Here is a 22121-nt window from a genome sequence, read left to right on the forward strand (position 1 = left end):
GTCCTTGATTTGAGTTTTGTCGTCTTGGCTCAGTTACGATCTGGAGAGCAGCACGTGGGACGTGGTCCCGACCAGCGGGGGCCCTCTCTTCCGATACGGCCACTCGCTGGCTCTCTACCAGGTGAGAGTTCAAGACTTCCATTGGGGTAAGCTAATATTTCACGCGTATTGTCGTCATCGCGTAGGACGACATGTACATGTTTGGCGGGAAGCTGGAGTCGGGTCCGGGCGACGTCACGGACGAGCTGTGGGTGTTCGACATCCCCCGGCGCGCGTGGTCGCCCAGGACGCCGGCGGCGCCCCCTCCCTACGCCCTGGAGGGTCACACGGCCCACGTGGTCCAGCTGGCGCCGGGCGAGCCGGCGATGCTCGTCTTCTTCGGGTACTCGCCCGTCTATGGCTTCGTCAGCGAAGTGCTGGAGTACAACATCAGTAAGTAGACGGCGTCGACGTCGGAAAGTAGACTGCGACATCACCGGGAAGATGACATCACACATCACATGACGTCACATAAGCGCTGTTTCTTTGTTGAAGTATAATAAAAGTTTGTTACTTCCTCCATGCTGACAAACGGTGGATTTCAGGTGGAGTTATTCCCTTGTCATCATAGCAATATAATCTCATGTTGTCGATCCTGGACATAGTCGGCTCCAGTACTACTGCTGCTTATTACCACGCTAAAAACAACCCAGGAGGTAAACGGTGACGACACCACTAACTAACAACACCAGTAAGTAGCATGTGACGAAACCACTAAGTTTAAAGTTACGTCACCAGTAAGTAGACGCGGACGACGCCAGCAAGTAGACGGTAAAAGCACAAGTCGGCACCGTCAGTAATTATTAGACTGTGGCAACATCAGTCTTTAGACTCTCAGATCTTTATTATTATTATTTTTTGTTTAACTTTGAGAACATTACACTCTGCAAATGTTTTATTTTTTAAAAATGATTCTTACTAATTACTCACAATAACAGCATATAAGACACTTAAATGTGTAATAAATATGTTTGCGAAAACATTTTGATCATGCGGTGCCTGTGCGGCCACTAGAGGGCAGCGTTGGCTTGCTCAATGGCCGCTGCTTAGCTCACACGCACACACACGCACACACACACACACACACACACACACACACACACACACACAAGTAGTCATTAGGCAGCGGTGTTGTCTTGTGCTAGAAGACAAAGATGAATGAGTCGTCCTTCCTGTCATCTTTTCTTTCTTCTCATCCGTCTTACCCACAATCCCCTTCTCCCCCCAACCCCCCACCTGCTTGTGACCCCCCCCCCCCCCCAGTCATCCGCCAGCCAGCGTCAATTAGTCGCGGGAGTGGAATCGGCGGCGTTGACCTTTTTTTCTTTTTCCCCTTTGCTGAGTCGTCACTTTATCCTTCTTTTAATTTTCATCTCTCAAGTTGAATTCAATGCGCTTTTCTTTATGTAAAGGTGACATAATCACGGAAATTGGATTTGTTTTCCAACCTTTATCGAGCCATTTTTTATAACTAAATAAATCAAACACAAATCAGATTTAGTGAGCCCTCAAATTCATTCTATTTGTGGGTAATTTTTTGGAACCTGTCCTCCGCTATTTGCTGACAAACTCAAACTGTGTTCAAGTGAGTTGGGAAGCTTCATTGAGACAAAAGTCGTGTTTTGCCACCCGTAACTTTTCGTGCTGTGGCGTCGATTAGTTTGTCGCTCTTTGAGTTAGGGCGTCCAGAAACAGTTTAGTCGCTTCTGCCATCTGGTGGGAGGGCATTGAATTGTTCTGCTTGTCGCTCACTCGATGTCGCTAAATTATTTGTCGTAAATAAAGAATCCTTTTGGGACCGATGAAGTGAAATTGGATCATTTCCGTCTGCGGTGTTCGGGAATCCCGGCTTTAGTCATCTGGCTAATTCCAAAATGTGTCTGTAAGCGAGCCCGCTGTCATGCAACAGTAGGACTAATTAACATAATCGGCGCCCTCATAATGAGCATCGCAGCCAATGACTTGGCAGCTAGGTTGGACCGAAAAACGCTGAAACGCAGTGGCTGAAACGCTCTTATGTTAAAGCCCCAAGGTAAGCAGAGCTGCAGTGTTCGCACAGATTAGCATTAGCTCCTGATAATAATGTTGGGCTAAGCGGTTGACGTGGGCGTCGTCCATTTTGTCTCCAAGTGTTTGCGTTTGTGTGTTCGGAGGGTCCAACGCGTGGCGGACGGTGTCGGCGGGCGGCGCGGCCGTGCGTGGCGGTCACGGCCACAGCAGCGCGTACCACCGGGCCGGCGGCGCCGTCTTCGTGCACGGCGGCTACAAGGCGCTGGGACACGGCAAGCACGGCCTGGTGGACCACTTGTACCGCTACCACGTCGCGTCCAGGACATGGTGAGACGCAGCGCCACGACGCCGACAAATCTTACTTGGTTTTCCTTCTTCAGTCCTTGTGGTAGCCCGCAAATAACAGCTATAAATGACTAAGTCATCGGAAATATTAGACGTATTTTCAAATATTATTCGTGCCTGTGAATTGGAATATAAATGAATTATTATAATTGTCCAAGTAATTTTTTTTTCACGTTGTAAACATGTTCAAACAAATACATCATTTGTGGTTATTTCCAAATGATTTTGCGATTCATTTTGAAAAATCACTAAAAACAGCGATGATCATGAAAAATAGTTCATCAAAAATCTCCGCTATGCAGTTTGGACTCTTACATGGAAAATAGTATCGAGAAAATAGTAAAAATAGGAAAAATACATATTTGGAATTTTCTGAATAAAAGGCTTTAATATATTACATTTTCAGAGTGAGCACATTCTATGTTACTTCCCGTCGCTCAACATTTTTGTGACCAGTTAGGCTCCATTTTTTTTTTTCTTTGATTTGAATCAGCGGGAACATATTGATTGTCGCACACACAGCAAAACTCCATTAGGGGGAAAAAAAAAATCATTTTAAAAACTGCGTCCTTGTCGTGTTGAAGAACGAAAAGCGGCCATGTGGTTTCTCACTCTTCATTCTGCATCTTTGTGCGGCCAGTTCGGCTGCAAAAAAAAAAAAAAAAAAAGAAAAGCCAGAGAAAAAGCCAAATATTTCATTTGGTCTTCATCAGTGTGAATTGTTGCGAAACACGGCAAAGCTCCATTGGGAAAGCTAGCATTTTAAAATCTGCTTCTTAGTCTTCGTGAGCAAAGAAGGGCGGGGACGTATTTCCTTACTTTGCAACGATCGCCGTCTTTTTGTGGCCAGTTCGGCTTCAAAAAAGCCAAAGAAAAAGCAAAGCAATCCAATCCAAGAAAATCCTTTGACACTTGTCTGATGTCTCGCAGTTTTACGCCACTTTGGCAACCCGATTATTCCCGAAAATCTGTGCAGTCATAGTGTTACCGTAATAATAATAATCATAATCATAATCCCAATAATCATTCCGATGTGTTTGTTTTTAGGGGTAAGCGTGTCTTTAAGAACTTTGTGCTGACACGTCGTTAGTGGCGGAAGCTCACATTTGTCTCACTTAATGAAGGCGCCGCAGCTGGTGTCCGACCAGCAGCCGGCGGGTCGCATAGCGGACCGAGACCTCCGGCCGGGTTCGGGTTGAGTGTGCGTGGTGATAATTGTGCCTATGTGTGTGCGTGCTGCCGACGAACAGTTGGCAAGGGGGCTTGGGGGCGACCACCACGGGAGGAAATGCTTCCAGACAGACGCCATTAGTAAGATGGCACCGCCGACACACACGCACTCGTATTAACCCTCTCCCGTGTGTGTGTGCGCGCGCGTAGGTTGATACTGCGTGAAAGCGGCCTGGCGAGGTCGCTGCACTCCGCCGTGTTGCTGGGTGGCGCCCTGCTGGTGTTCGGTGGAAACACGCACAACGACACGGCGCTCAGCAACGGCGCCAAATGCTTCTCTGCTGACTTCCTGGCCTACGATATAGGTACACACACACACACACACACACACGCACACACAACGATGCAATATTAGTGGCGACACACTTTTATCATTATAGTACTGAGGCAGAAAACAGTAAATGGGGTGGCTGCATGCTTTGAATGTCGGGTGGATGGCGCCATCTGGTGGACGAATCCCAAAATACTCAATTGAAAGCCACGAGTCCTTAGTCGCGTTCACATAGAGTTTCGCCAAAAGTTGGCAGAGGAGATCTGGATCGCATTCCTCTGTACCTTTCATGCAGAACCCAGCGAAGCCCGCGGGACCGAGCCGCAAGCGCAACTCGCCGTTCTTCCGATCTGACAATTAGTCGCCATCACTATTTGGAGTGACAATTGCTTTCGACACAAAGCGGGCGTCGGCCGTTTAACGTCGCAACGCGGAGCCCCCTTTCATACAAGTGTGGTGGCGTGTCGCGTCGCTGCGGAAAGGCGTTGAGATGTGCAGATACGAGCGCTAATGAATAAATGATCATATTCATAAAAACGGGGGGGGATATTGCGGCACCGAGGGGCGCATAAAGCGGAACGTTTACGGCCGGTGTTGACGGCGCAAAAAAAAACAAAACCCAAGTTGCTGGCTCGCAACTTCATTAAGGCCGCACAAAAGCTTTATTGCTTTTTCTTCAGCTTTTAGTCGCCCGTGTGCCGTTGTTGTTGTTGTCGTTGTCTTTATTCTCACTCCCGACGTCCCTTCTTCGTCACCTTGCCGCTTGATCGCGTCGTCTTCCGTGTCATGGCGAGCTTTTTGGCGGTGCGTCAAACTCAATTGAAACTGGCCGTTGGAAAACCAGTTCTTCATTGTTAATGCGTGGATTCATTGTGCCGGCTCCTTCTGCTGTGCCCGCCTCGGCCGCATGGAAACGTTCAGGGTTCGCCTCGCTTCCTTTCAACGTAATTCCCTCTCGTCTGCAGACCCCCCCCCCTAGCCCCGCCCACATATTCTAATTAGATTTGGTGTAGCTTTTGATTAAAAAGGCCACCCTGGCCGTCTGGAAGTGAGAGCTCATTTGGAAGACGGCGCGTGAATATACTTCATCCTCTGACGAGACAAGACAACCCCCCCCCCCCCCTCCCTCCCTCCCTACACCCCTGCACCTCCCCCACATCAGGGCCTCTATTAGCGCGGATCAGATCAAACCGCCAATCAGCCGGCACGCCGGCCTGCTTCTATCTGGACTCACCGTCCCAGCATGCATTATTAAAACACGCGCTGCTCATATCCCGGGAGGAAATTAAAATCTCGATATACGCGTGTGTGTGTGTGTGTGTGAGTGTGTGTGTGCGCGCGTGTGCGTGTGTGTGCGTGTGTGTGTGTGTGTGTATAAGAAGGCAATATATTTTTGGGATGAGACAAACTAACACACAGTGTTGTTGTTGTGATGATTCTTCCTGCGGGTGGCGCTGTTGTGCCACTGGTGCAAAAATGGTGACGTCCTGTATTTCGAAGCAGCTGATTGGTCAATTGGAAAGAAGACACTCAGCGGACACTTGATTAGGGACACACGAGATCCTGTATGGAAAGAGAATGAAGCTCACTTACGATTGATTGATTGAAGTGCATTTAAAAAATTAATTATTATTATTTTTTTAAACTTGATTAAAATAATTTTATTTTTGTAAATCTAAAAGTCTAATAATTAAAAATAAACTCATCATGACAATGAGTTTATTTTAAAATCTAAAAATATCTTCAAAGATAAACAAATGATTAGCACGAGTTAATTTTTCGAATCAAAACATCTATTTAATAAATAAAATAATTGAAATGAATTTAGATTTTCAAATAGATTGAGGTAATATTAGGGTTATTGTGATGTTTTAGCTAATAATAAATGATTCACGAACAACTTTGTAATCATTTAGGTGTAATTATTTGCAATAGTCATTTAATCCAAATGAAATCCTCCCGCACGTGTGTCTTTTTTCTCCACTCATCGAATGAAGAAGCATATTTGCGCTTGTGTTGTCGTTGTTCAGCTTGCGACGAGTGGAGCGTCCTCCCAGCGCCGGAACTGCACGCCGACGTCAACCGATTCGGACACTCGGCCGTCGTCAGCAACGGGTCAGACAAACCTTGACAAGCTTTAAGTTTTACCTTGCTATTCTTCACTCTGCATTCCCCCCCCCCCCCCCCCCCCTTCACGCTCCACCTGAACCTCGCTGTTTTCATACTTTTCACATGAAGCAGGTTTTATTTGACCTTCTGTGCGCTCATTTGTGGCCCCCCCCCCAAAAAAAACTTGGAATAGTTTGCCGATTTACATACAGATAAAAATATGTGGACACGCTTCTTAATCCATGAGGTTGAGAGAACAAAGAGCCCAGAAACGAAATTGGAATTGTATTTGGTACATCGCACATATGAACATGTTTGTGGGGAATTCTGCTGCGTGCTTTCAACGGGTAAATGGTGGACAAAAATGACGTCGTCTGAACACAGTCAAGGATCACATTTGTTGAGGATAAATGTGTGCCCGAAACTGGTCTTTTCAGTGCTTTTCAATGGCATATTTTATAGTAGTCATCATTTTGATCAATATGATCTATTATCATAAATGATCAGATGTACGGGGGGGGGGGCGTGGGAGGTGTTTACAAATTCAGAAATACTAAAAACAAATATTTCGTAAAACGGAAGAAACGAACAAAAATACGGCTAACTGACGTACTTGTAGAGTTTTACCTTGCACAAATATTTTCATTTGGTGCGTAGCATCATGCGAGTCAAAGTCGTTTTTGTCACGGGCCACATCGCAGTTGTGGTTCCACTCGGATGCAAACCCATATGAATGTATGACTGCCTCGTATTATTACATACACACAAATTACTTTTGAAATGAAAAGCCAGTAAAAACTCTTTGTTCTACTACAGTATGAATCCATTTTATTTTAAATGTGCGGTTGGTCACAAAAAAAAAATGCTTGCAATATCTCAATATTTTTAAAAGTGAAGCCAATTTGGAATGTTGGTATTTTAGCGAGAAACCCAAAGTCGATGCCCACATAAAATGACGTGGCGGGCCGGATCTGGCCCCCGGGCCACCCGTTGGACACCCGTGGCTTACGTCAAGGCTTGCTGCAGTGTTCTTGGAGGAACTCGCATTCACTCAGTCAGATGGGACCTTTGGCCACGTCACCAGCTGCACTTGATTTGACTTGATGATGATCCCTGAGGCGCATGGAAATCAAAGCAGAGTGGCGTCCCTCAGGGAAATGTTCCAAGTCCATTCACTTTCCCGTCCAATTGGATTCTGTTGTTTCAGCTCCATGTTCGTCTTCGGAGGCTTCTCCGGTCTCCTCCTGAACGACGTGCTGGTCTACACGCCCGCGTCTTGCCGAGCCTTCTCCGCGCCGGTACTGTGCGGCGCCGCCGGGCCGGGCCTGCGCTGCCGCTGGCTGGACGGCGCCTGCGTCCCGTGGGAACCGACGCAATCCGACCTCCGCCCGCCCGCCCTGTTCTGCCCTCGTCGGCCCGGTGCGTCTTGAAATCATCAACGTGTGTGGCGGTTTGACACGCGAGCACAGAGTAATCCAAACAATTTGGCTTTTTCGATGCTTGTTTGCATACGTTAATGAGGAGAGCGGGAGGTCAACGCTGCTGCAATTATCTCATTTTGAAGTCATTAGTGCCCTCTGTGATCTGACTGATGTTCGTGCTGGAGCTTCTGTGTGTTGTCAGCACAGAGCTCGCAGAGTTTCTGTTTATCTGGCGGTGGAGAACATCAACATGTCATTTACATTCTTTTACACATTGCAAAAACTCCAAATCTTGCACGAATGCTTGCATAAAAAAAGGTTGCGTTGGTCCTCGCTGCAGCTTGAAACAATGGAGGCATTGTGGATTTATTTCAATATGCCCTTAAGTCAGGCCCGGCGAGTTTGGTGCCCAAATGGGCTGCTGTTCAAACAAAACATTTTCATGTATTTTCTTCCTTTTTTCCTTCTCCGGCCTTGTTCCAGACAGTACTGACGAACAGTGTTTCCCCTTTTCCGATTGCGCCAGCTGCACGGCCAACACTCGCGGCTGCCAGTGGTGCGAGGACAGGAAGTGCATCTCCGTCTCCAGCAACTGCACCGTGGTGAGGACGCGCTCTTTACTCAACCGTAGAGGCCACAACGCTTATGACACATCGAGGAAAAAAAAATCCATACCCGTATCCACGTGCTTACAAATATTAAGTAAACGCGGACCTCTAAACGATCTAAAATAGCCATCTGATTGACAAATCATGACCAGGCGATGCTGGTCCCCTCCAGGCCTAAAGGTGGCGGTAATGCAGATTGCAAAGTGTCGTCGGGCAAGCCACCCGGCCCCGATGCAACGACAAATGAAAAGTGAAAATATATTCCTCCTTTTGCGCCTCCATCTGGATCCACAGAAAACTCTTCTTCTTTGGTCCATGCGACACCCCTTTTGCCGGCAGCTTCGTCTGCTGGATGTGGTGGGGCACCGCCCCACTTGGCCCCAATGCAAGTGGACTACAATGACCAAAAGAATGAAAATAAGTGCATGCATCTGTGCCCCTGTGACAGCTATGTACAGTATAAAGTTTCACACTGAGCCTTTTTTTCAGCAACACACCGCCATCTGCTGGCTCTGGTGGGGCACGACCCAACTTGGCCCAGATGCAAGTTGGCTGTAGTGACCTAAAAAAGTGAAAATCAATTCCTCACTACGCAACGTTTTCTGAATTCGCACCAAACTCTGACATCTTCCTTGGTCCATGTGACAGCCCTCTACAAAGTTCCACATCAAGCTTGTTTTCTTGACGACTGCTCTATCTGCTGGCGCTAGTGGGGCACTGCCCCACTTGGCCCCAATGCAAGTGGACTGTAACAACCCAAACCATGAAAATGGGTTTCTCCTAGTTTCAAACCAATGTTTTTTTCCCCCCACCACCAGCTCTGTTGCTTGCTGTGGTGGGGCACAGCCCCACTTTTCCCCAATGCAAGACAACTGTAATGACCCAAAAAACTGAAAATCCACAATACGATATGTACTTACGTCTGGATACATCTTATACATTTTTCATGTCTTTTATTCCTTCTCCCGTGTGTTTTTGTATGTGTGTGTGTGCATGTAGCCAACTCTGGAGTTAGCCCATCAGCATGGTGGCGCTCTTTCTCTGCCTTCACGTCCGTCCACGTTGTCCGAGCAACAGCTGAGCTTTTGGAAGCACGGCGCCCGCAGGAAGGGACATGTGAGTATCATTTGACGGCCTGGTCGGGCTGCGTGCCTGAGGCTAACAATCAATGTTATCGTTTTATGTAGTAGCTAGTAAATTGAGCTTGGTCACGCAAACAAATTAAAGTCATACAGTAAGTCAAAGTAGCACCGTATACTGTACATACTTTTTCTGGTCGAAGGCGCTGACGGAGGCGTCCGGTTGTGAGCGGCGTTCCGAGCAGGAATGTTTGCGACTGACCGACTGCAGGAGCTGCGGCCTTAACGCCAACTGCCAGTGGGAGGCGCAACAACAGCAGTGTCAAGGGCGGCCCGGTGAGGTGCCCCGCCTCCTTGTTTTGAAACTTCTATTTGGAATCCGTATCAGTATTAACCGCGATGTTGGCCAGATCGTACAGAGCACCAGTTCAAAGATTTTAATATTATATCTGACAAATGGACCTTCTAGTAGTTTTCAGCTTTAACGGGTTGCTGTACAAACAGAAAGCGAAATCGCTCTTATCTTTCTGTAAACAAGTTGTGTTTATAAATCATTGAGCAATGTAGTCAAAATAGATTGCAGCAGATCGGGTCGCAGCAGAAACGGAAAATCACTCAGACGTCCGTAGTAACAAGCTGCGAATGCAATGAAGCGATGTCTTAATATGGATTTTACAACAATAATAAGAATATTGTTAAATTAATTCGTACCTTTCTGACAGTGTTGAGCAATTATTGTATTTATTCATTTTTTTTAAACAGATGTATTTATATGGGCTTTTGTGCAGTGAGTCTAAATCTCAGCAGGAAATGTTCTTTATTTTTGGCTGATTCAAGTGACTAGTAGTTACGCAGGAAAATTAAAGCACTTTTGAGGAACTTCATCAACACGGTGAAGGACGAGGGGAAAAAAAAGCCATGCGTGCAAATTCAAAGGCCGACAAGCTTGTTAAGTGAGCAGCCTGCAGTCTTCCTCGCCGGCATCCTCATCCTCGTCCTCCAGCCGTGTTGTGTTCTTGTGTTCGACATACAGTGGACACAGGCTTGTGTAATGCAGTTTAAAAATAAGCTTACACGCACGCCGCACAGGCAGGGATTAGCATACATTCAAGGAGGAAGGAAGTAGGCCAGCAGGAAGTGTTGACGGCGTGTTGTGCAAATGGGAGCACGAGAACAAACAAGTGTGTGTGTGTGTGTGTGTTCGTGTGTGAACAGCAACGCCTTGAACTTTCCCAACAAAATTTCCCATTGAGATCAATTGTATATGGAATAATTTGTCACAAATCCATGACAAAAGTCACAAATGATGCAAATCGAGCCCTTTTTTGGGGGGATGAAAAGCTCATCTATCAAGTCGTCGGAAATGGAACAAAAAAACGAGAAGTAGCAAAAAGCCAGCTAGCAGCTAGCATGAGGCACTAGCGTGGCATACAAAAAGTTTACAAAAAAGCTCCTGGATAGAAGATCAGGATGGAAGTCCTATCGAGCCAATGGCGATGGGAACAACAAAAAAGAGGAAGTAGCCTTCTATAAAAACGCAAGCTCGCAGCTAGCACGAGAGGCTAATTTAGCAGTCTACATGTTCCATCACAAACAGATGGACTCAAATGCACCACGCCGGACACACAAGATCTGTGGCATGCTTTCATGAAAATACTCCAAGGATAGAAATGTACAGTCATCCCCAGCATATTTGCGGGTTTCAAATTCACGTTTTCTTTTCTTGTAAAAAAGTCAAACATTTCCGTTGAGAAAAAGTTGGATTTGAAAAGGTCCTTTTCTAGAAGTGATTCTGTCAAGAAAATAATTATTAAATAGCAATTATTTTGTCTTTAAAAAAAGTTTTTATTGATATTTCGTATTTTTAGCGAAATAAGTTATTTTGTTAAAAAAAAAAGGTTGTTTTTGTAAACAAAAAAAAAAATGGAGATGTTCTATTTCGTGAGGAAAAGAAAAGTCCATCCATTTTCCATGCTGGCGCCGATCCCGGCTGAGAGGCGGGGTACACCCTGAACCGGTCGCCAGCCAATCGCAGGGCACATACAGACAAACAACCATTCGCACTCACATTCACACCTACGGGCAAGTCTTTTGTGATTAAAAAAAACAAAAACAAAGTTTTGTCAAGAAGTCACACTGTTCAACAAGTTGATTGACTCACTGTATTATTTTGTTTAAAAAGGTTATTTTTTTCTCCAATTCTTATTTTTTTTTGTGTGAAAATAAGTTCTATTTTGTCAAGGAAAAATGTTCGATTGAAAAAAGTCTGTTGGATATTCACAGGCTGAGATTCTCATCCTGTCAATCCAACAGCAATGGCAACACAATCAAAGTAGTAAGAGAATTAAATCATCTGCAATTAAGCTTCCCCCCTTTGCATGCAGTTGTTTACGTCGTCCCCACGGTAACGACCTCTTTCCGGTTACGTTCCGAACGTTGACCGTAAACCAGCAGACATGTTTATCGCCGCTTATGGCGCCGTAACCCAATCCCCGCCTTTTGTTTGTCTTCCCTCTTCCTGATTTTCCCTCTTCCCTCAGTCTCATTCCTCACGGTCGTCGGTCCGGAAAAACAAAGAAGCCGAGCGGGTATTTTTCCCGAGCCGGTTCCGGGCCTGTGAGCGTAATCGCTACCACGGGCCAGACTAAACGAGCCGGGCTAATTAAACCGCTTGCGCAAAAAGCCGAGCGATACGGAACAATTAGAGCAAGGCGAGCTTTGATGTGTTTTACAGATGAAATTGACTTTCTCGCGCTCCCGTGTGGATCGTATCCGTAAAGTCCGCCGACACGGGAAACTCGACATTTGTACTGTTAAGCTAATTGAAGCTTTGCCACAGCAGCTGCGTGAATCAAAATGACTGCAGCCTCTAAAATCCTTCTAATGAGCTGGCAAACGCTATACACCACAAATGCTTTGTCATGGAGGTCAATCTGTAAAATATTATCCACTCGTGCTACGGCTCACCCCCTAAAATCCAATCGCTATTCGTATTGTGCGAATCACAACGAAGTTGTTACGCCTTTGTACTAGTGCAAAATCATAGTCCAACAAATGAAAAATCCAATTTGAACCAGTAAGAGAATATGCTGGCAGGTTTTGATGCATTTGATGCATTTGAGCTCCTGTGTCTCCATACAGAAACGGTTTTCTTTTTACTTGAAAATGGCTTCCTTTAACCAAGATCCCTCGCCGTAGCTTGGCCACGGGTCGAATCCCGGATCTGAGTTCTTCGCTCCTCGGTGCCGTAAATCCTTGCGGACCGGACCAAGCTGCCGCCTTTGCAGCTAGCCTGCTGCTACTTAGCTTGCTGGCTATCGAGCCGCTGCCGCTTTTGCGGCTAGCCTGCTGCTGCTTAGCTTGCTGGCTATCTAGCCGCTCTAGCTTCCCGCAACGTTCTCCGATTAAAACTGCCGCCGTGCCGCGGTCGCCTTCTCCAGCGATGGCTCCTTTTCCGCATCCATCTTTAGGTAAAACGCAAGCCTCCTTCAGCTGAGAGCTGTTTTTAAATGTTTTAATTTTTTTAAACAAACTGTAGGAGATCTCGGTGAAGCTATAATGCGTACATGCGCGCCGAGTCGAAATGGCAGCGGAAGCAAACAAAAGCGTTTCAGTTCTTGTCAGAATAAAATGCGTAGTACTTTGATTCCTTTTCATTCGAATGTGAAAATTGTGATTTCCATAACAAGTCGTCAATGCGCGACGCAGGTGAGCCGTGCGGCGAAGGCTGGCATCACGCGGGCGAGGCGTGCCTGCGGCTCAACGGCAGCCGGGCCACTTTCGACGACGCTCGGCATTACTGCAAGAACCTCGGAGGGAACGTCGCCTCCTTACGCGGAGACCGGCAAGTGGCCTTCGTGATGGAGGAGCTCGACAAGTACCGCGCGCAAGCACAGGTCAGACTGGGCCGTCTGGACGTTTCCCATAATGCTCGGAGAGGCGGCGTACGTCCCGTCAATGGCAGGGCACATGTAGACAAACGAGGGACGGCTTGCCACATCCAATGACCAAACTCACAACCTTGGCAAAGTCTTTTTGGGTAATTTGGTCGCGCTGCTGTTAATGCGTCCGCACGCGTCCCCGTCCGCAGCCTTTGTCGCCCTGGGTGGGCCTGAGGAAGATCAACGTGTCGTACTGGGGCTGGGAGGACGGCTCGGCCTTCTCCGACGGCGCCCTGCGCTGGCTGCCGGGAGAACCCAGCGACTCGGGCTTCTGCGCTTACCTGCGGCCGGCGCAGACGCCAGGGCTGAAGGCCAACGCCTGCACCGCCGCCGCCGACGGACTCGTCTGCCAAAAAGACGCCGGTGAGTCCGAAGCCCAGCGATTGCCGCCAATAGCTAAAATCTGTTAGCTTTCAACCTAAGGTTCAATATGGAAAATGTCAGATTATGGTTTTTTATATTTGATCTTGTATTAGCTCAAGAAAAGTTCTTTTTTTTTTTTTTTTTTTTTTTACATGATTGTCTGATGATGATCCCAAACATAACTTTCTGTGTTTTCCCCCCACCCCCCAGGGAGTCCCCAGGGCCCCGGTCCGCGTCCCTGCAAGACCCCGTGTGCCCTGCGCACCAGCTGCGCCAACTGCACCAGTCAGGCCACAGAGTGCATGTGGTGCAGGAGCGCTCAGCGCTGCGTCGACTCGTCGGCCTACGTCGTCTCCTTCCCCTTCGGACAGTGTCTCGAGTGGCAGACTCAGGACTGCGCTGGTGAGTTATTCGACTTATTTTGCCGTCTTAAAGTGGATATATTGTGCGCCCCCCCCCTGCAATTTAAAACAGTTCCCAGGTGCCTTGATGGAGGGTGTGTGGTACGGGTTCATCAAATTAGCCCAGGGATCAACCGTAATCTCCGGCATCTTCGCAGTCCACTATTCGCAACTTCCTCTATTTGTGTTTGTTTCTGAAGAACCTAACCCCAGCTAAAAGACTGGATTCTTATTAAAAAAAAATAATAATAAATACAAAAAAAACTGAGACTTTTTTTTTTTGTCGGGGGAAATAAAGGTCGGATTTTCTTTCGAGAAAGAAGTCGTTTTTTAAATATTGTTGTTAAAAGTACGTTTTGTCATGAAGAAAGTTGTATCAGTTTGTAAAAAAAAAAGAAAATTCATATTAAAAAAATCAATTTTTCATAAAAAAAGTTATGCCGTGTTAAAAAATGTCAAGAAAAGATTTTTTTTAATGTGAATTGTGGTTTTTTTGTATTTTGTCAGTGAAACAAATATTTTGGGAGAGAAAAATGTCAGTGTTTGTGTATTTTGTTTTTTCAAATGTCATTTCCGAGAAATACATTGTAATACTATATATTCATTAAAAAGTTATTTTGAAAAAAGTCAGACATTTTTAGAAAATAATTTGTATTCTTCTTTTACTTCGTTTGTTTTTTTAGGAATTTTTTTTATAACTGTGAAAGAAAATTATAATTCTTACTTTTGGTGAAAGGAGTTCTATTTTGTCAAGAAAAAAAAATTACATTTTAAAATGTTGGATTTCTTTTTTTATTTGATTTTTTTCTCCATTTTAAAATTTTTTTTTCATAGAGAGTTTTATTTTCAGGAGCTAAGTTGTACTTTGTCAAGAAAAGTCATATTATCATTATGATTATTATTATGATTATCATAATCATGCTTCACCATTCCCAAGTTCACCTACTAGCGTTTTTTTGTCCGTGGAACATATGGCCAGCGATTCGCTGAACGACTCCCATATTCATTTTTTTTTTGTGTGTGCTCAGATACCCCAAGATGCAGCCAAAGCCAAATTTGCCCTGCTATGACATCACAGTGGGCAAAAGTGCCGAGTAGTTCACTCATGGAGCCATTTTCAGTGATACTATTTGTATACCGGACATTCAAATGTCTATTTTCCATGATGTGTCCCCTTTAAATAAGTTTTTGCAGTTGTCTATTTTGTTGCGTTGTTGACAGAAGGCGCGTGGGAGGCGTTTGTCCCGTTACGTTGCGCTGCCGCTTCCAATGCAAAAACATGCCGCAAAAGCATACGGCACATCGTGTGCGTCGGACTCACCGCTACGACGCGTTATGATAATGACGTTTGTGTTACACAACTGAGACAAATCGCTGGGTTTGAAGAAATAAAACAAAAGCCGGGTCGAGAAAGTGATGGAAGAACGGAAATGGAAAATGTTGCTGTTGCTTGGCGGTTGGGAACTCGCAGGACACCCCGCAATCGCTTCTTGTCCATGTTCAGTGTGGTATTGACTTGGACTCGTTGTAATTTAGCGAAATGAAAGAAAGTCAAATTTATTCATATGTTTCACCCAGAACGGCCACGGTGGCGAGTTCCGTGTGAAAAGCGCTTGTAATGACGCCCGTTAGCTCCGGCGGCTCATCTCATCGGGCCGCGAGCGCCCGGCGTCGTTTGCAATCTCACGCGTTGATCGGATCGCTCCTCAAGCGTGACGCAGATCGAGTCCGATAAGCGAAGCGCTCTTAAAAAATAGCGGCGAACAAACGACATTAAAAGATAACACGGGAAACGTGGAGGAGCGACTCATGAGAAGGTGCTTCCTGTCGTCACGCTCGCGACGCCCGCGGGAATCTTCTTTGAGGATATTTGCGGCGGAACTGCTCGCCTGTCGCATCCTTTCGTCGTGCGGTTCAAAAACCTCGCCTCTTTTTAGGAACATTTTGTAAAATGCGAACACAAACACATGCATGCCATGTGCCGTCATTTTTAAAAAAACAAATAAAAACAAAAAAAGGTTCATCTCAATCTGATATTTGACATGAGAGACTTAAAAGCAGGTGATGCAGCATAAAGAATTGAATCGAACTTTATTGTCACAAGAACAATGAAAATCAGTTGGGCATCTCACAATTTGCAGCACCGAGGTAAAAAAAAAAAATCCAAAAATGAAAAAGGAAATATAAGCACACAATTATCGAGACACTTACTTACAGAACAAACAATTGTTCACATTTGGGAGCGTGAACGAACATATTAGTTATGCTATTATTTACATTGAGCGGTAATATGGGACAGTTCTTGCTCACGCTATTGCACTTCCGTCTAAAAAGTGGCGGCCGTATTGGAACCCGCAACCCGAGTTGCTCACTAAGCTGATGCCACATTTTTCCAGTCCATGTGGATCAACTTCCAAATTCTCTCTGAGCATTTTTGAATTCGGGACTTCCGGCGTGTCGTTTGCGTGTCGACATCATAAGCGACATTCAAAGCGGCTTTAGCGAGCCTCGCGCCGCCGTTCGCTTCATGTTCGGTCAGAAGATCGCCGATCAGAAGGCGCTCGGCGCTGATGATGAACCGATGGCTTTATTTATTATTGAGGTGGTCTGCGAGTAGTAAATACGCGCTCGGAGCGTAGAATCCCAACCGAATTTGAAGATCCTCTCAGAAGAAGCGAAAAGGCGAGCGGAAACTCACGAGGGGCAAAGAACTTGAAGTTTTTGCGGGACGTCTCGGGGAAATGAGAGCAAATGGTGACGAAACGCAGCAGGACAAGCAAAAAGACGTTCAAGTTGGATCCAAAATGCGACAGATTTGACGGAATGAAGTATGAAGTGTGCGAACGTGTCAAAAGCATCCTTTTAGATTGATTTGACATTATTAGCGCTTGTGAGCCGGCATACAAATGGAGGATTTGGCAGGGTGACATTTAAAACAAAAAGATCACGTGAAAACTTGATTTGAGGTTTATTGCGTTCAAAGTTTGTCAATTCTACAGTGTAATGGGAACGGCCTTGGAAAAATGGGAATAACAAAAGGAATCCTCAATCTTCGGCTAATCCGTCTGTCTAGGATACCCGCTTCTGATTGGTTGCGCATTTGGGCGGGAGTTCATCAACGTCTGCTTTAACCAAAATGGCTGACTTTTGTCCAGGATCGGGCATGGGTCTTGGAGACTTTTTGGTGCGTCCTGTTATGATAAACATGTCCACCCAATTGCGGGTTGATGAGTGAAACTTGGCCCAAAAATCTCAGCTCAAAACCAAAATGGCTGACTTCCTGTTGAGTTTTGGTCACGGGTCTTGGAGACTTTCTTGCGCGTCCTCTCATCTACGGTGTTGTCTGGTTCGTGAATCGACGACCGAGGGGGAAACACGGCTCCCGTGCTGAGACCGGTCGACCAGCCCGGATATGAAAAGAATACATTCAAGTCAGTTTGCGCGTGGCCGGATAGAAGGAAACCTCTCATGTGGGTTGTCGTCTGCTCTCAGCAACAAGAACAAACGTTTTCGTGGAAGCTTCGAGGCCAACGACTCGCAACCCTTCTTCACTTTTGTTGTTTAATGTCGTTGAATGCCACACGGCTTGAAAGAAAGTGTCATTTTTTAAAAAAAATTTTTTTTTAACCCCCACTCTTTTTCTTAATGTCACATCCACTTTATGAATATAAATGTGTTTGTCTGCACACTCGGGAGGGGAGAGGAAAAGTCAATTTCTTTCTAAACGCCGAGGGTCAGGGAGAAGGTGAGAACACGGGAGTGCAAGTATATTAGCGGCGCTAAATTACATCTCCAGAGGCTCTGATTGTGTTTGTGCTCCACTGCAGCCTTTTAGATTGAATTTGATGGACACAATGTGCTCACTGTAATGCGTCTGGGAGCCTTTTAACGCACGCCGGACCGCTTCCTCCTTCACCGTATTACGCAATTTGCCATCAAACGCGCTGTTTTACGCCACAATAAATGCAACATTTGGGCAAACGTCTCGGGACGGCGGTCTTAATTAACCAATCAATTGAGAAACTGGAGCAAGCAACAGGATTGGCTCGCGATACATTTCTGCTATGGGGACGATGTGCAGGTACTCCAGGTGGTTTGTGTTTTGTAACGTGCCATCAAACTTTGCTTTATGGCCCAAACTCAAATGTTTCTCATTGTAGCGTCATACCTTTGTCTCAGATACGTGGCACCAGTTAAGTGTCAGATTTAAGCTCGAGGATAATTTTGTCTTTGTAGGAATCCTGGAAATGGCGCAAATGAACCCAAAATGGATGTCTCAAATAAAAATGGCGGACTTCCAGTCTGTCAAACTTTGTAGGAGGACTTTGTCTTTGAAGGACACAAGGAAATGAGTGAAAAATGGCAGACTTCCGGTGTCTTTTTTGTGGGTCTACTGACGATAAATGGCCCTACCAACTTTCAAGTTGTAACGTTAAGCTGGCTTCAGGGGCTGAATTTTCTAGGTCGTTTTTGAAGGACACCTGGAAATGGCCAAAATGAGCCAAAAATGGCTGTTCAAAGCAAAACGGCAGACTTCCGATATCTTTTCAGGCATGGCTTCGTCAGGCTTTTTTGTGAGTCTACTCATGAGAAATGGATCTACCGACGTTCATGTTGCGAAGTTAAACTGGCTTCAGGGGCTGGATTTTCTCAACACTTTAGGACTAGCTAGTTTTTGAAGGACACCTGGAAGTCTTATGACTTTTTTTTTGTCTACCGCATTTCACATGGGGGGGGGGGGCTGGGTTTTCACATACCTAACAGTCAAACCGAACCCATTTATTCACTTGTGCCTTTCACACAGAACCCAGCGAAGTGGAACGTCGGCATAACTGTGCGACACGACATCCCATAATCGAATAGTGGTCGTCATCCCACTTGGACAAGCCCCTTTCTCTTTCCTTGTAATACAATGTGAGTGGGCTTCAATGCAAAGTCATTCATGAAATCTAATGGATCCATCCTCTCTTTTTCCACGTTCAGCCCAGAACTGTTCTGGCGCGAGGACTTGCGCCGAGTGCCTGGAGCGGCCCGAGTGCGGCTGGTGCGGCGACCCCACCGACACGGGCCGCGGCTTCTGCGTGGAAGGGTCCTACCGCGGACCCCTGAGGCTCGCCCACGCCCGGGCCGGACCCCGTGACCGCTACGCGGTCCCGGATCAAGGCCTGTGTCCGGCCGACAGAGGCTACAACTGGGCTTTCCTCCGGTGCCCGTGTGAGTGGACGCCCTGAACCTCAAATCCAGAACCAGAACCAGAATCCGGACCATGTTTGCATCCTACAGCTTGTCAGTGTAACGGGCACAGCAGGTGCGTGAACGGAAGCGTCTGCGAGCGCTGCGGGAACTTGACGGCCGGGACGCAGTGCCAGAACTGCGTGGCCGGTTACTATGGCGACCCCACCAACGGAGGGAAATGCAACGGTAAGTCTGACAAAAAGTCTCATTTTTATACTCTCAAAGCCAAATTCTTGACTCCAAGTAGCCTTGCAATTGTCAAACAATGTGCACCAATAACAATTTGGGCACTTACATTTTGCACAGGTTCAACATTGCTATTTTCCGAGCATATTGGGGAAGGAAAATGATTCTTAACACGCCACACACCACAGGATAATCTATCCGGACCGTATTTACAAACATCCGACAGTCCGGGTTTTGCCGACTTTGATCGCCGTTTGTGTGTTCCGAGTTACAACTACAATAAAACCGGTACATTTCTGGAAACTATACAGGAAGACAACACTAAAAGTTGTGAACACTTTCCATGTGGATCTAGTGGAGACCTAAAAACAAAGAAACAAACAAATAAAACCGAGCATTATATGTTGTGTATTTAAAACAGCCACCATTTTGCCTCAGGAAACGTCTTTAGCTTCATGCTAACAAGCGAAGCATAACACCATAGCTAGGCTAACGAATAGCAACGGTGTTACGGGTATTTGTATTCCGTATCGGGTATTTGAACACACAGGCAGGAGAACAATACTCCCAGGCGTATATTGTTTATGCTGTGTGGAAAATGGACGAATTTCGACTGAGAAGATGTGACCTCGTATATGTGGATGCAGGGGCGTCAAACGGAAGGGAGAAGGGGGCACGTTTTGGCTGTCTGGCAGGGGCCCCCAGTCAGCCCCCCATGGCTCTTCATCGTTTTCTTGTTTCCCGCCTCGCGTGCGAACCTTCCTTGACTTCTTCCTCTCTTCTCCTCCTCCTCCTTTGCATCCCTTCATCCGCGGACACTTTTCACACTTCCTCTTTGCGCCCCTTGATCTTATTACTTTTGGATTATTTATTGTTCTTACTGTTGTTTCATTCATTTTGTATGTTTCTTTTCTCGTGTCTTTCATGTTTTCTTTATTTTCCTCTTTTATCATCGTTTCTCTTTTTTGTTTTTTATTGTCTCGTATACTTTTTTTTTTTTTACCTTTTCCTTTCTATGAACTCTACATTCTATCAATTTTTTTCAGCCATAGTTTATTGCATGGTGTCAAACTCAAGGCCCGGGGGCCAGATGCGGCCCGCCACATCATTTTATGCGAGTGCAGTGAGGAATGCACGCATGCGTACATTGGGGAAGCCAAGCAACCACTGAGCAGACGCATGGCACAACACAGACGGGCAAACTCCTCCACTTTCTATCTGCACCTGCGAGAGCAACAGCACTCTTTTGAGGACAAAAATGTGCATGTTGTGGACAGGGAAGACAGGGTTGAAAGAGGGATGAAAGAGGCCATCTACACAAAGTTGGAAAAGCCATCGCTTAACAGAGGAGGGGGCTTCTGACGAGAAGAAACTCAATCAGTCCCTTAGGCAACTCCACGGCCACTTTACAACTGAACGGAATACATACGACGACTCTGAGCCTCTCGGCCAGCCGGCTTGACGGCTCTCTGCCTTTTTTGGACATTCCAAATGGATGATTGCATACGTGGTGTGGGGCATGCCTCTAGGTTGGAGCATAAATAGTTGAGTTTTCCCCACACAAACAGTGGCTAGTGAGTCCCAACTAAGCCTTGTTGCACAAACTGATGAAGCTTGCTCGGATGAGAGGCCAAACGTCTTTTAACACAATCAGAAGAGTCCAGTTGCCCTGAGAATGAAATGAACTGAATGAATGAGAATATTCACAGGCATGTTTACTGTCCTGTCCTTTCCTTCCCTCCTTGTCTTCATCCATTACTCGACAACAGCTGCTCACTCTTTGACTTCGCTCCTTTTCACCGAGCCTCCATCATGGCAACATTCAGCTTGGCTTTAACGCTCTCGAGCGATGGCGGGACGGCGACGCGGAGCGGCCGGCCTCTCATTGGACGGCCGAAAGCGAGACGTCGCTGGCGCGAAGGTCGGCGAAGTAGGAGGAGGCGAGTGACGGAGGGCAGACAGGAGAATGGCGGCTCTTCACCTTGGTTTGCCGGGGTTGACGAAGGCAGCTCGTCATGGTTCATGTCCCACCCGTCGCCTCGTCCTGACAGGAGGGCAAGGAAACGTTGCAGCATTCTTTCATTTGCCTACCTTTCATAATCAAATCCAAATCGAGTTGACTTGTGCTTTGAACAACTGTAGCTTCTTTGGGATTGTTGCATAACTGAGCAGAATCTTCTAGAACAGAAAACTTCTTCAATCAGAGTCCCGTGAGCTGGAGCCTTTAGATTCGCAAAATCATTTGCAAGAAATTATTAGGCAGGGTTCTTTCTGGCTCAAATTGAGGTTGAGGTGGTACCATTTGGATCAGTAGCACAATGCGTTCCCCCTACTGGCTCACACAAACACTTTTTCTGTATTTGCATGTATTTCATTGTTCTTCAACATTTGGTTTTCCTTAAAGCACTCGTCGCCACCTCACCTCGCAAAATACTTATTTTACGAGACATTTCTGGAAAGCCAAAACAGAAGGTCTGACGCTTGTTTAAGATACTAGAAATCAGATGTGGCCAGTTACAGAAAATACAATATTAAGCTGTTTGAAAGTCCACGAAATTGCCCGACGCATTTTCAGTAGGAAAGAAAATTCCTTATTCGCTACCTTCTTCTCCTTCAACAGTTTTAGGAGCGACTTTCAACTGTTTCCGATGCAACGCAATTGCCATGAAAAATTAACACCCAAATAGCAACGCAGGTAAGATAGTAGATAACAGTTTTTATGATGTCAGAGGTTGTAGAGCTAGAGGTCGCCCGAAGTTAGGTGGAGGGCCGCCTCTAAATTTGACACGCAGGAAAAACCCAATTATATTGTATCGTTAAAAAAAAAAAAAAAGCGCATACGAACACATGGGGATCCCGATGCACACCAATAAAACAAATATA

The 22121-nt window shown here is 46.1% G+C and overlaps 1 protein-coding gene across 10 annotated transcripts in view; it reads left to right on the forward strand.

The window, feature by feature from the left end:
- atrnl1a (attractin-like 1a) overlaps window positions 1–22121 on the forward strand; it is a 106315-nt gene that overhangs the window by 17002 nt on the left and 67192 nt on the right. For 6 of the 10 annotated variants that reach the window (XR_009790832.1, XM_061790192.1, XM_061790193.1 and 3 more), the window contains exons 7-20: window positions 34–121; window positions 186–432; window positions 2193–2376; window positions 3775–3929; window positions 5926–6010; window positions 7212–7423; window positions 7909–8027; window positions 9033–9149; window positions 9316–9448; window positions 12821–13008; window positions 13203–13416; window positions 13627–13818; window positions 18801–19031; window positions 19101–19238. Coding sequence is in view for 7 of the 10 variants with exons in the window: in XM_061790192.1 (XP_061646176.1) it covers window positions 34–121; window positions 186–432; window positions 2193–2376; window positions 3775–3929; window positions 5926–6010; window positions 7212–7423; window positions 7909–8027; window positions 9033–9149; window positions 9316–9448; window positions 12821–13008; window positions 13203–13416; window positions 13627–13818; window positions 18801–19031; window positions 19101–19238 (2303 nt within the window). In the remaining 3 variants the exon portion in view is untranslated. Of the gene's footprint in view, window positions 1–33; window positions 122–185; window positions 433–1302; window positions 2377–3774; window positions 3930–5925; window positions 6011–7211; window positions 7424–7908; window positions 8028–9032; window positions 9150–9315; window positions 9449–12820; window positions 13009–13202; window positions 13417–13626; window positions 13819–18800; window positions 19032–19100; window positions 19239–22121 lie in introns of those variants that run through there. The other 4 variants (XM_061790196.1, XR_009790834.1, XR_009790833.1 and 1 more) reach the window with 4 other exon arrangements.

The sequence above is a fragment of the Phyllopteryx taeniolatus genome, chromosome 11, assembly GCF_024500385.1.
Source record: "Phyllopteryx taeniolatus isolate TA_2022b chromosome 11, UOR_Ptae_1.2, whole genome shotgun sequence".
NCBI classification, from domain to species: Eukaryota; Metazoa; Chordata; class Actinopteri; order Syngnathiformes; family Syngnathidae; genus Phyllopteryx; species Phyllopteryx taeniolatus.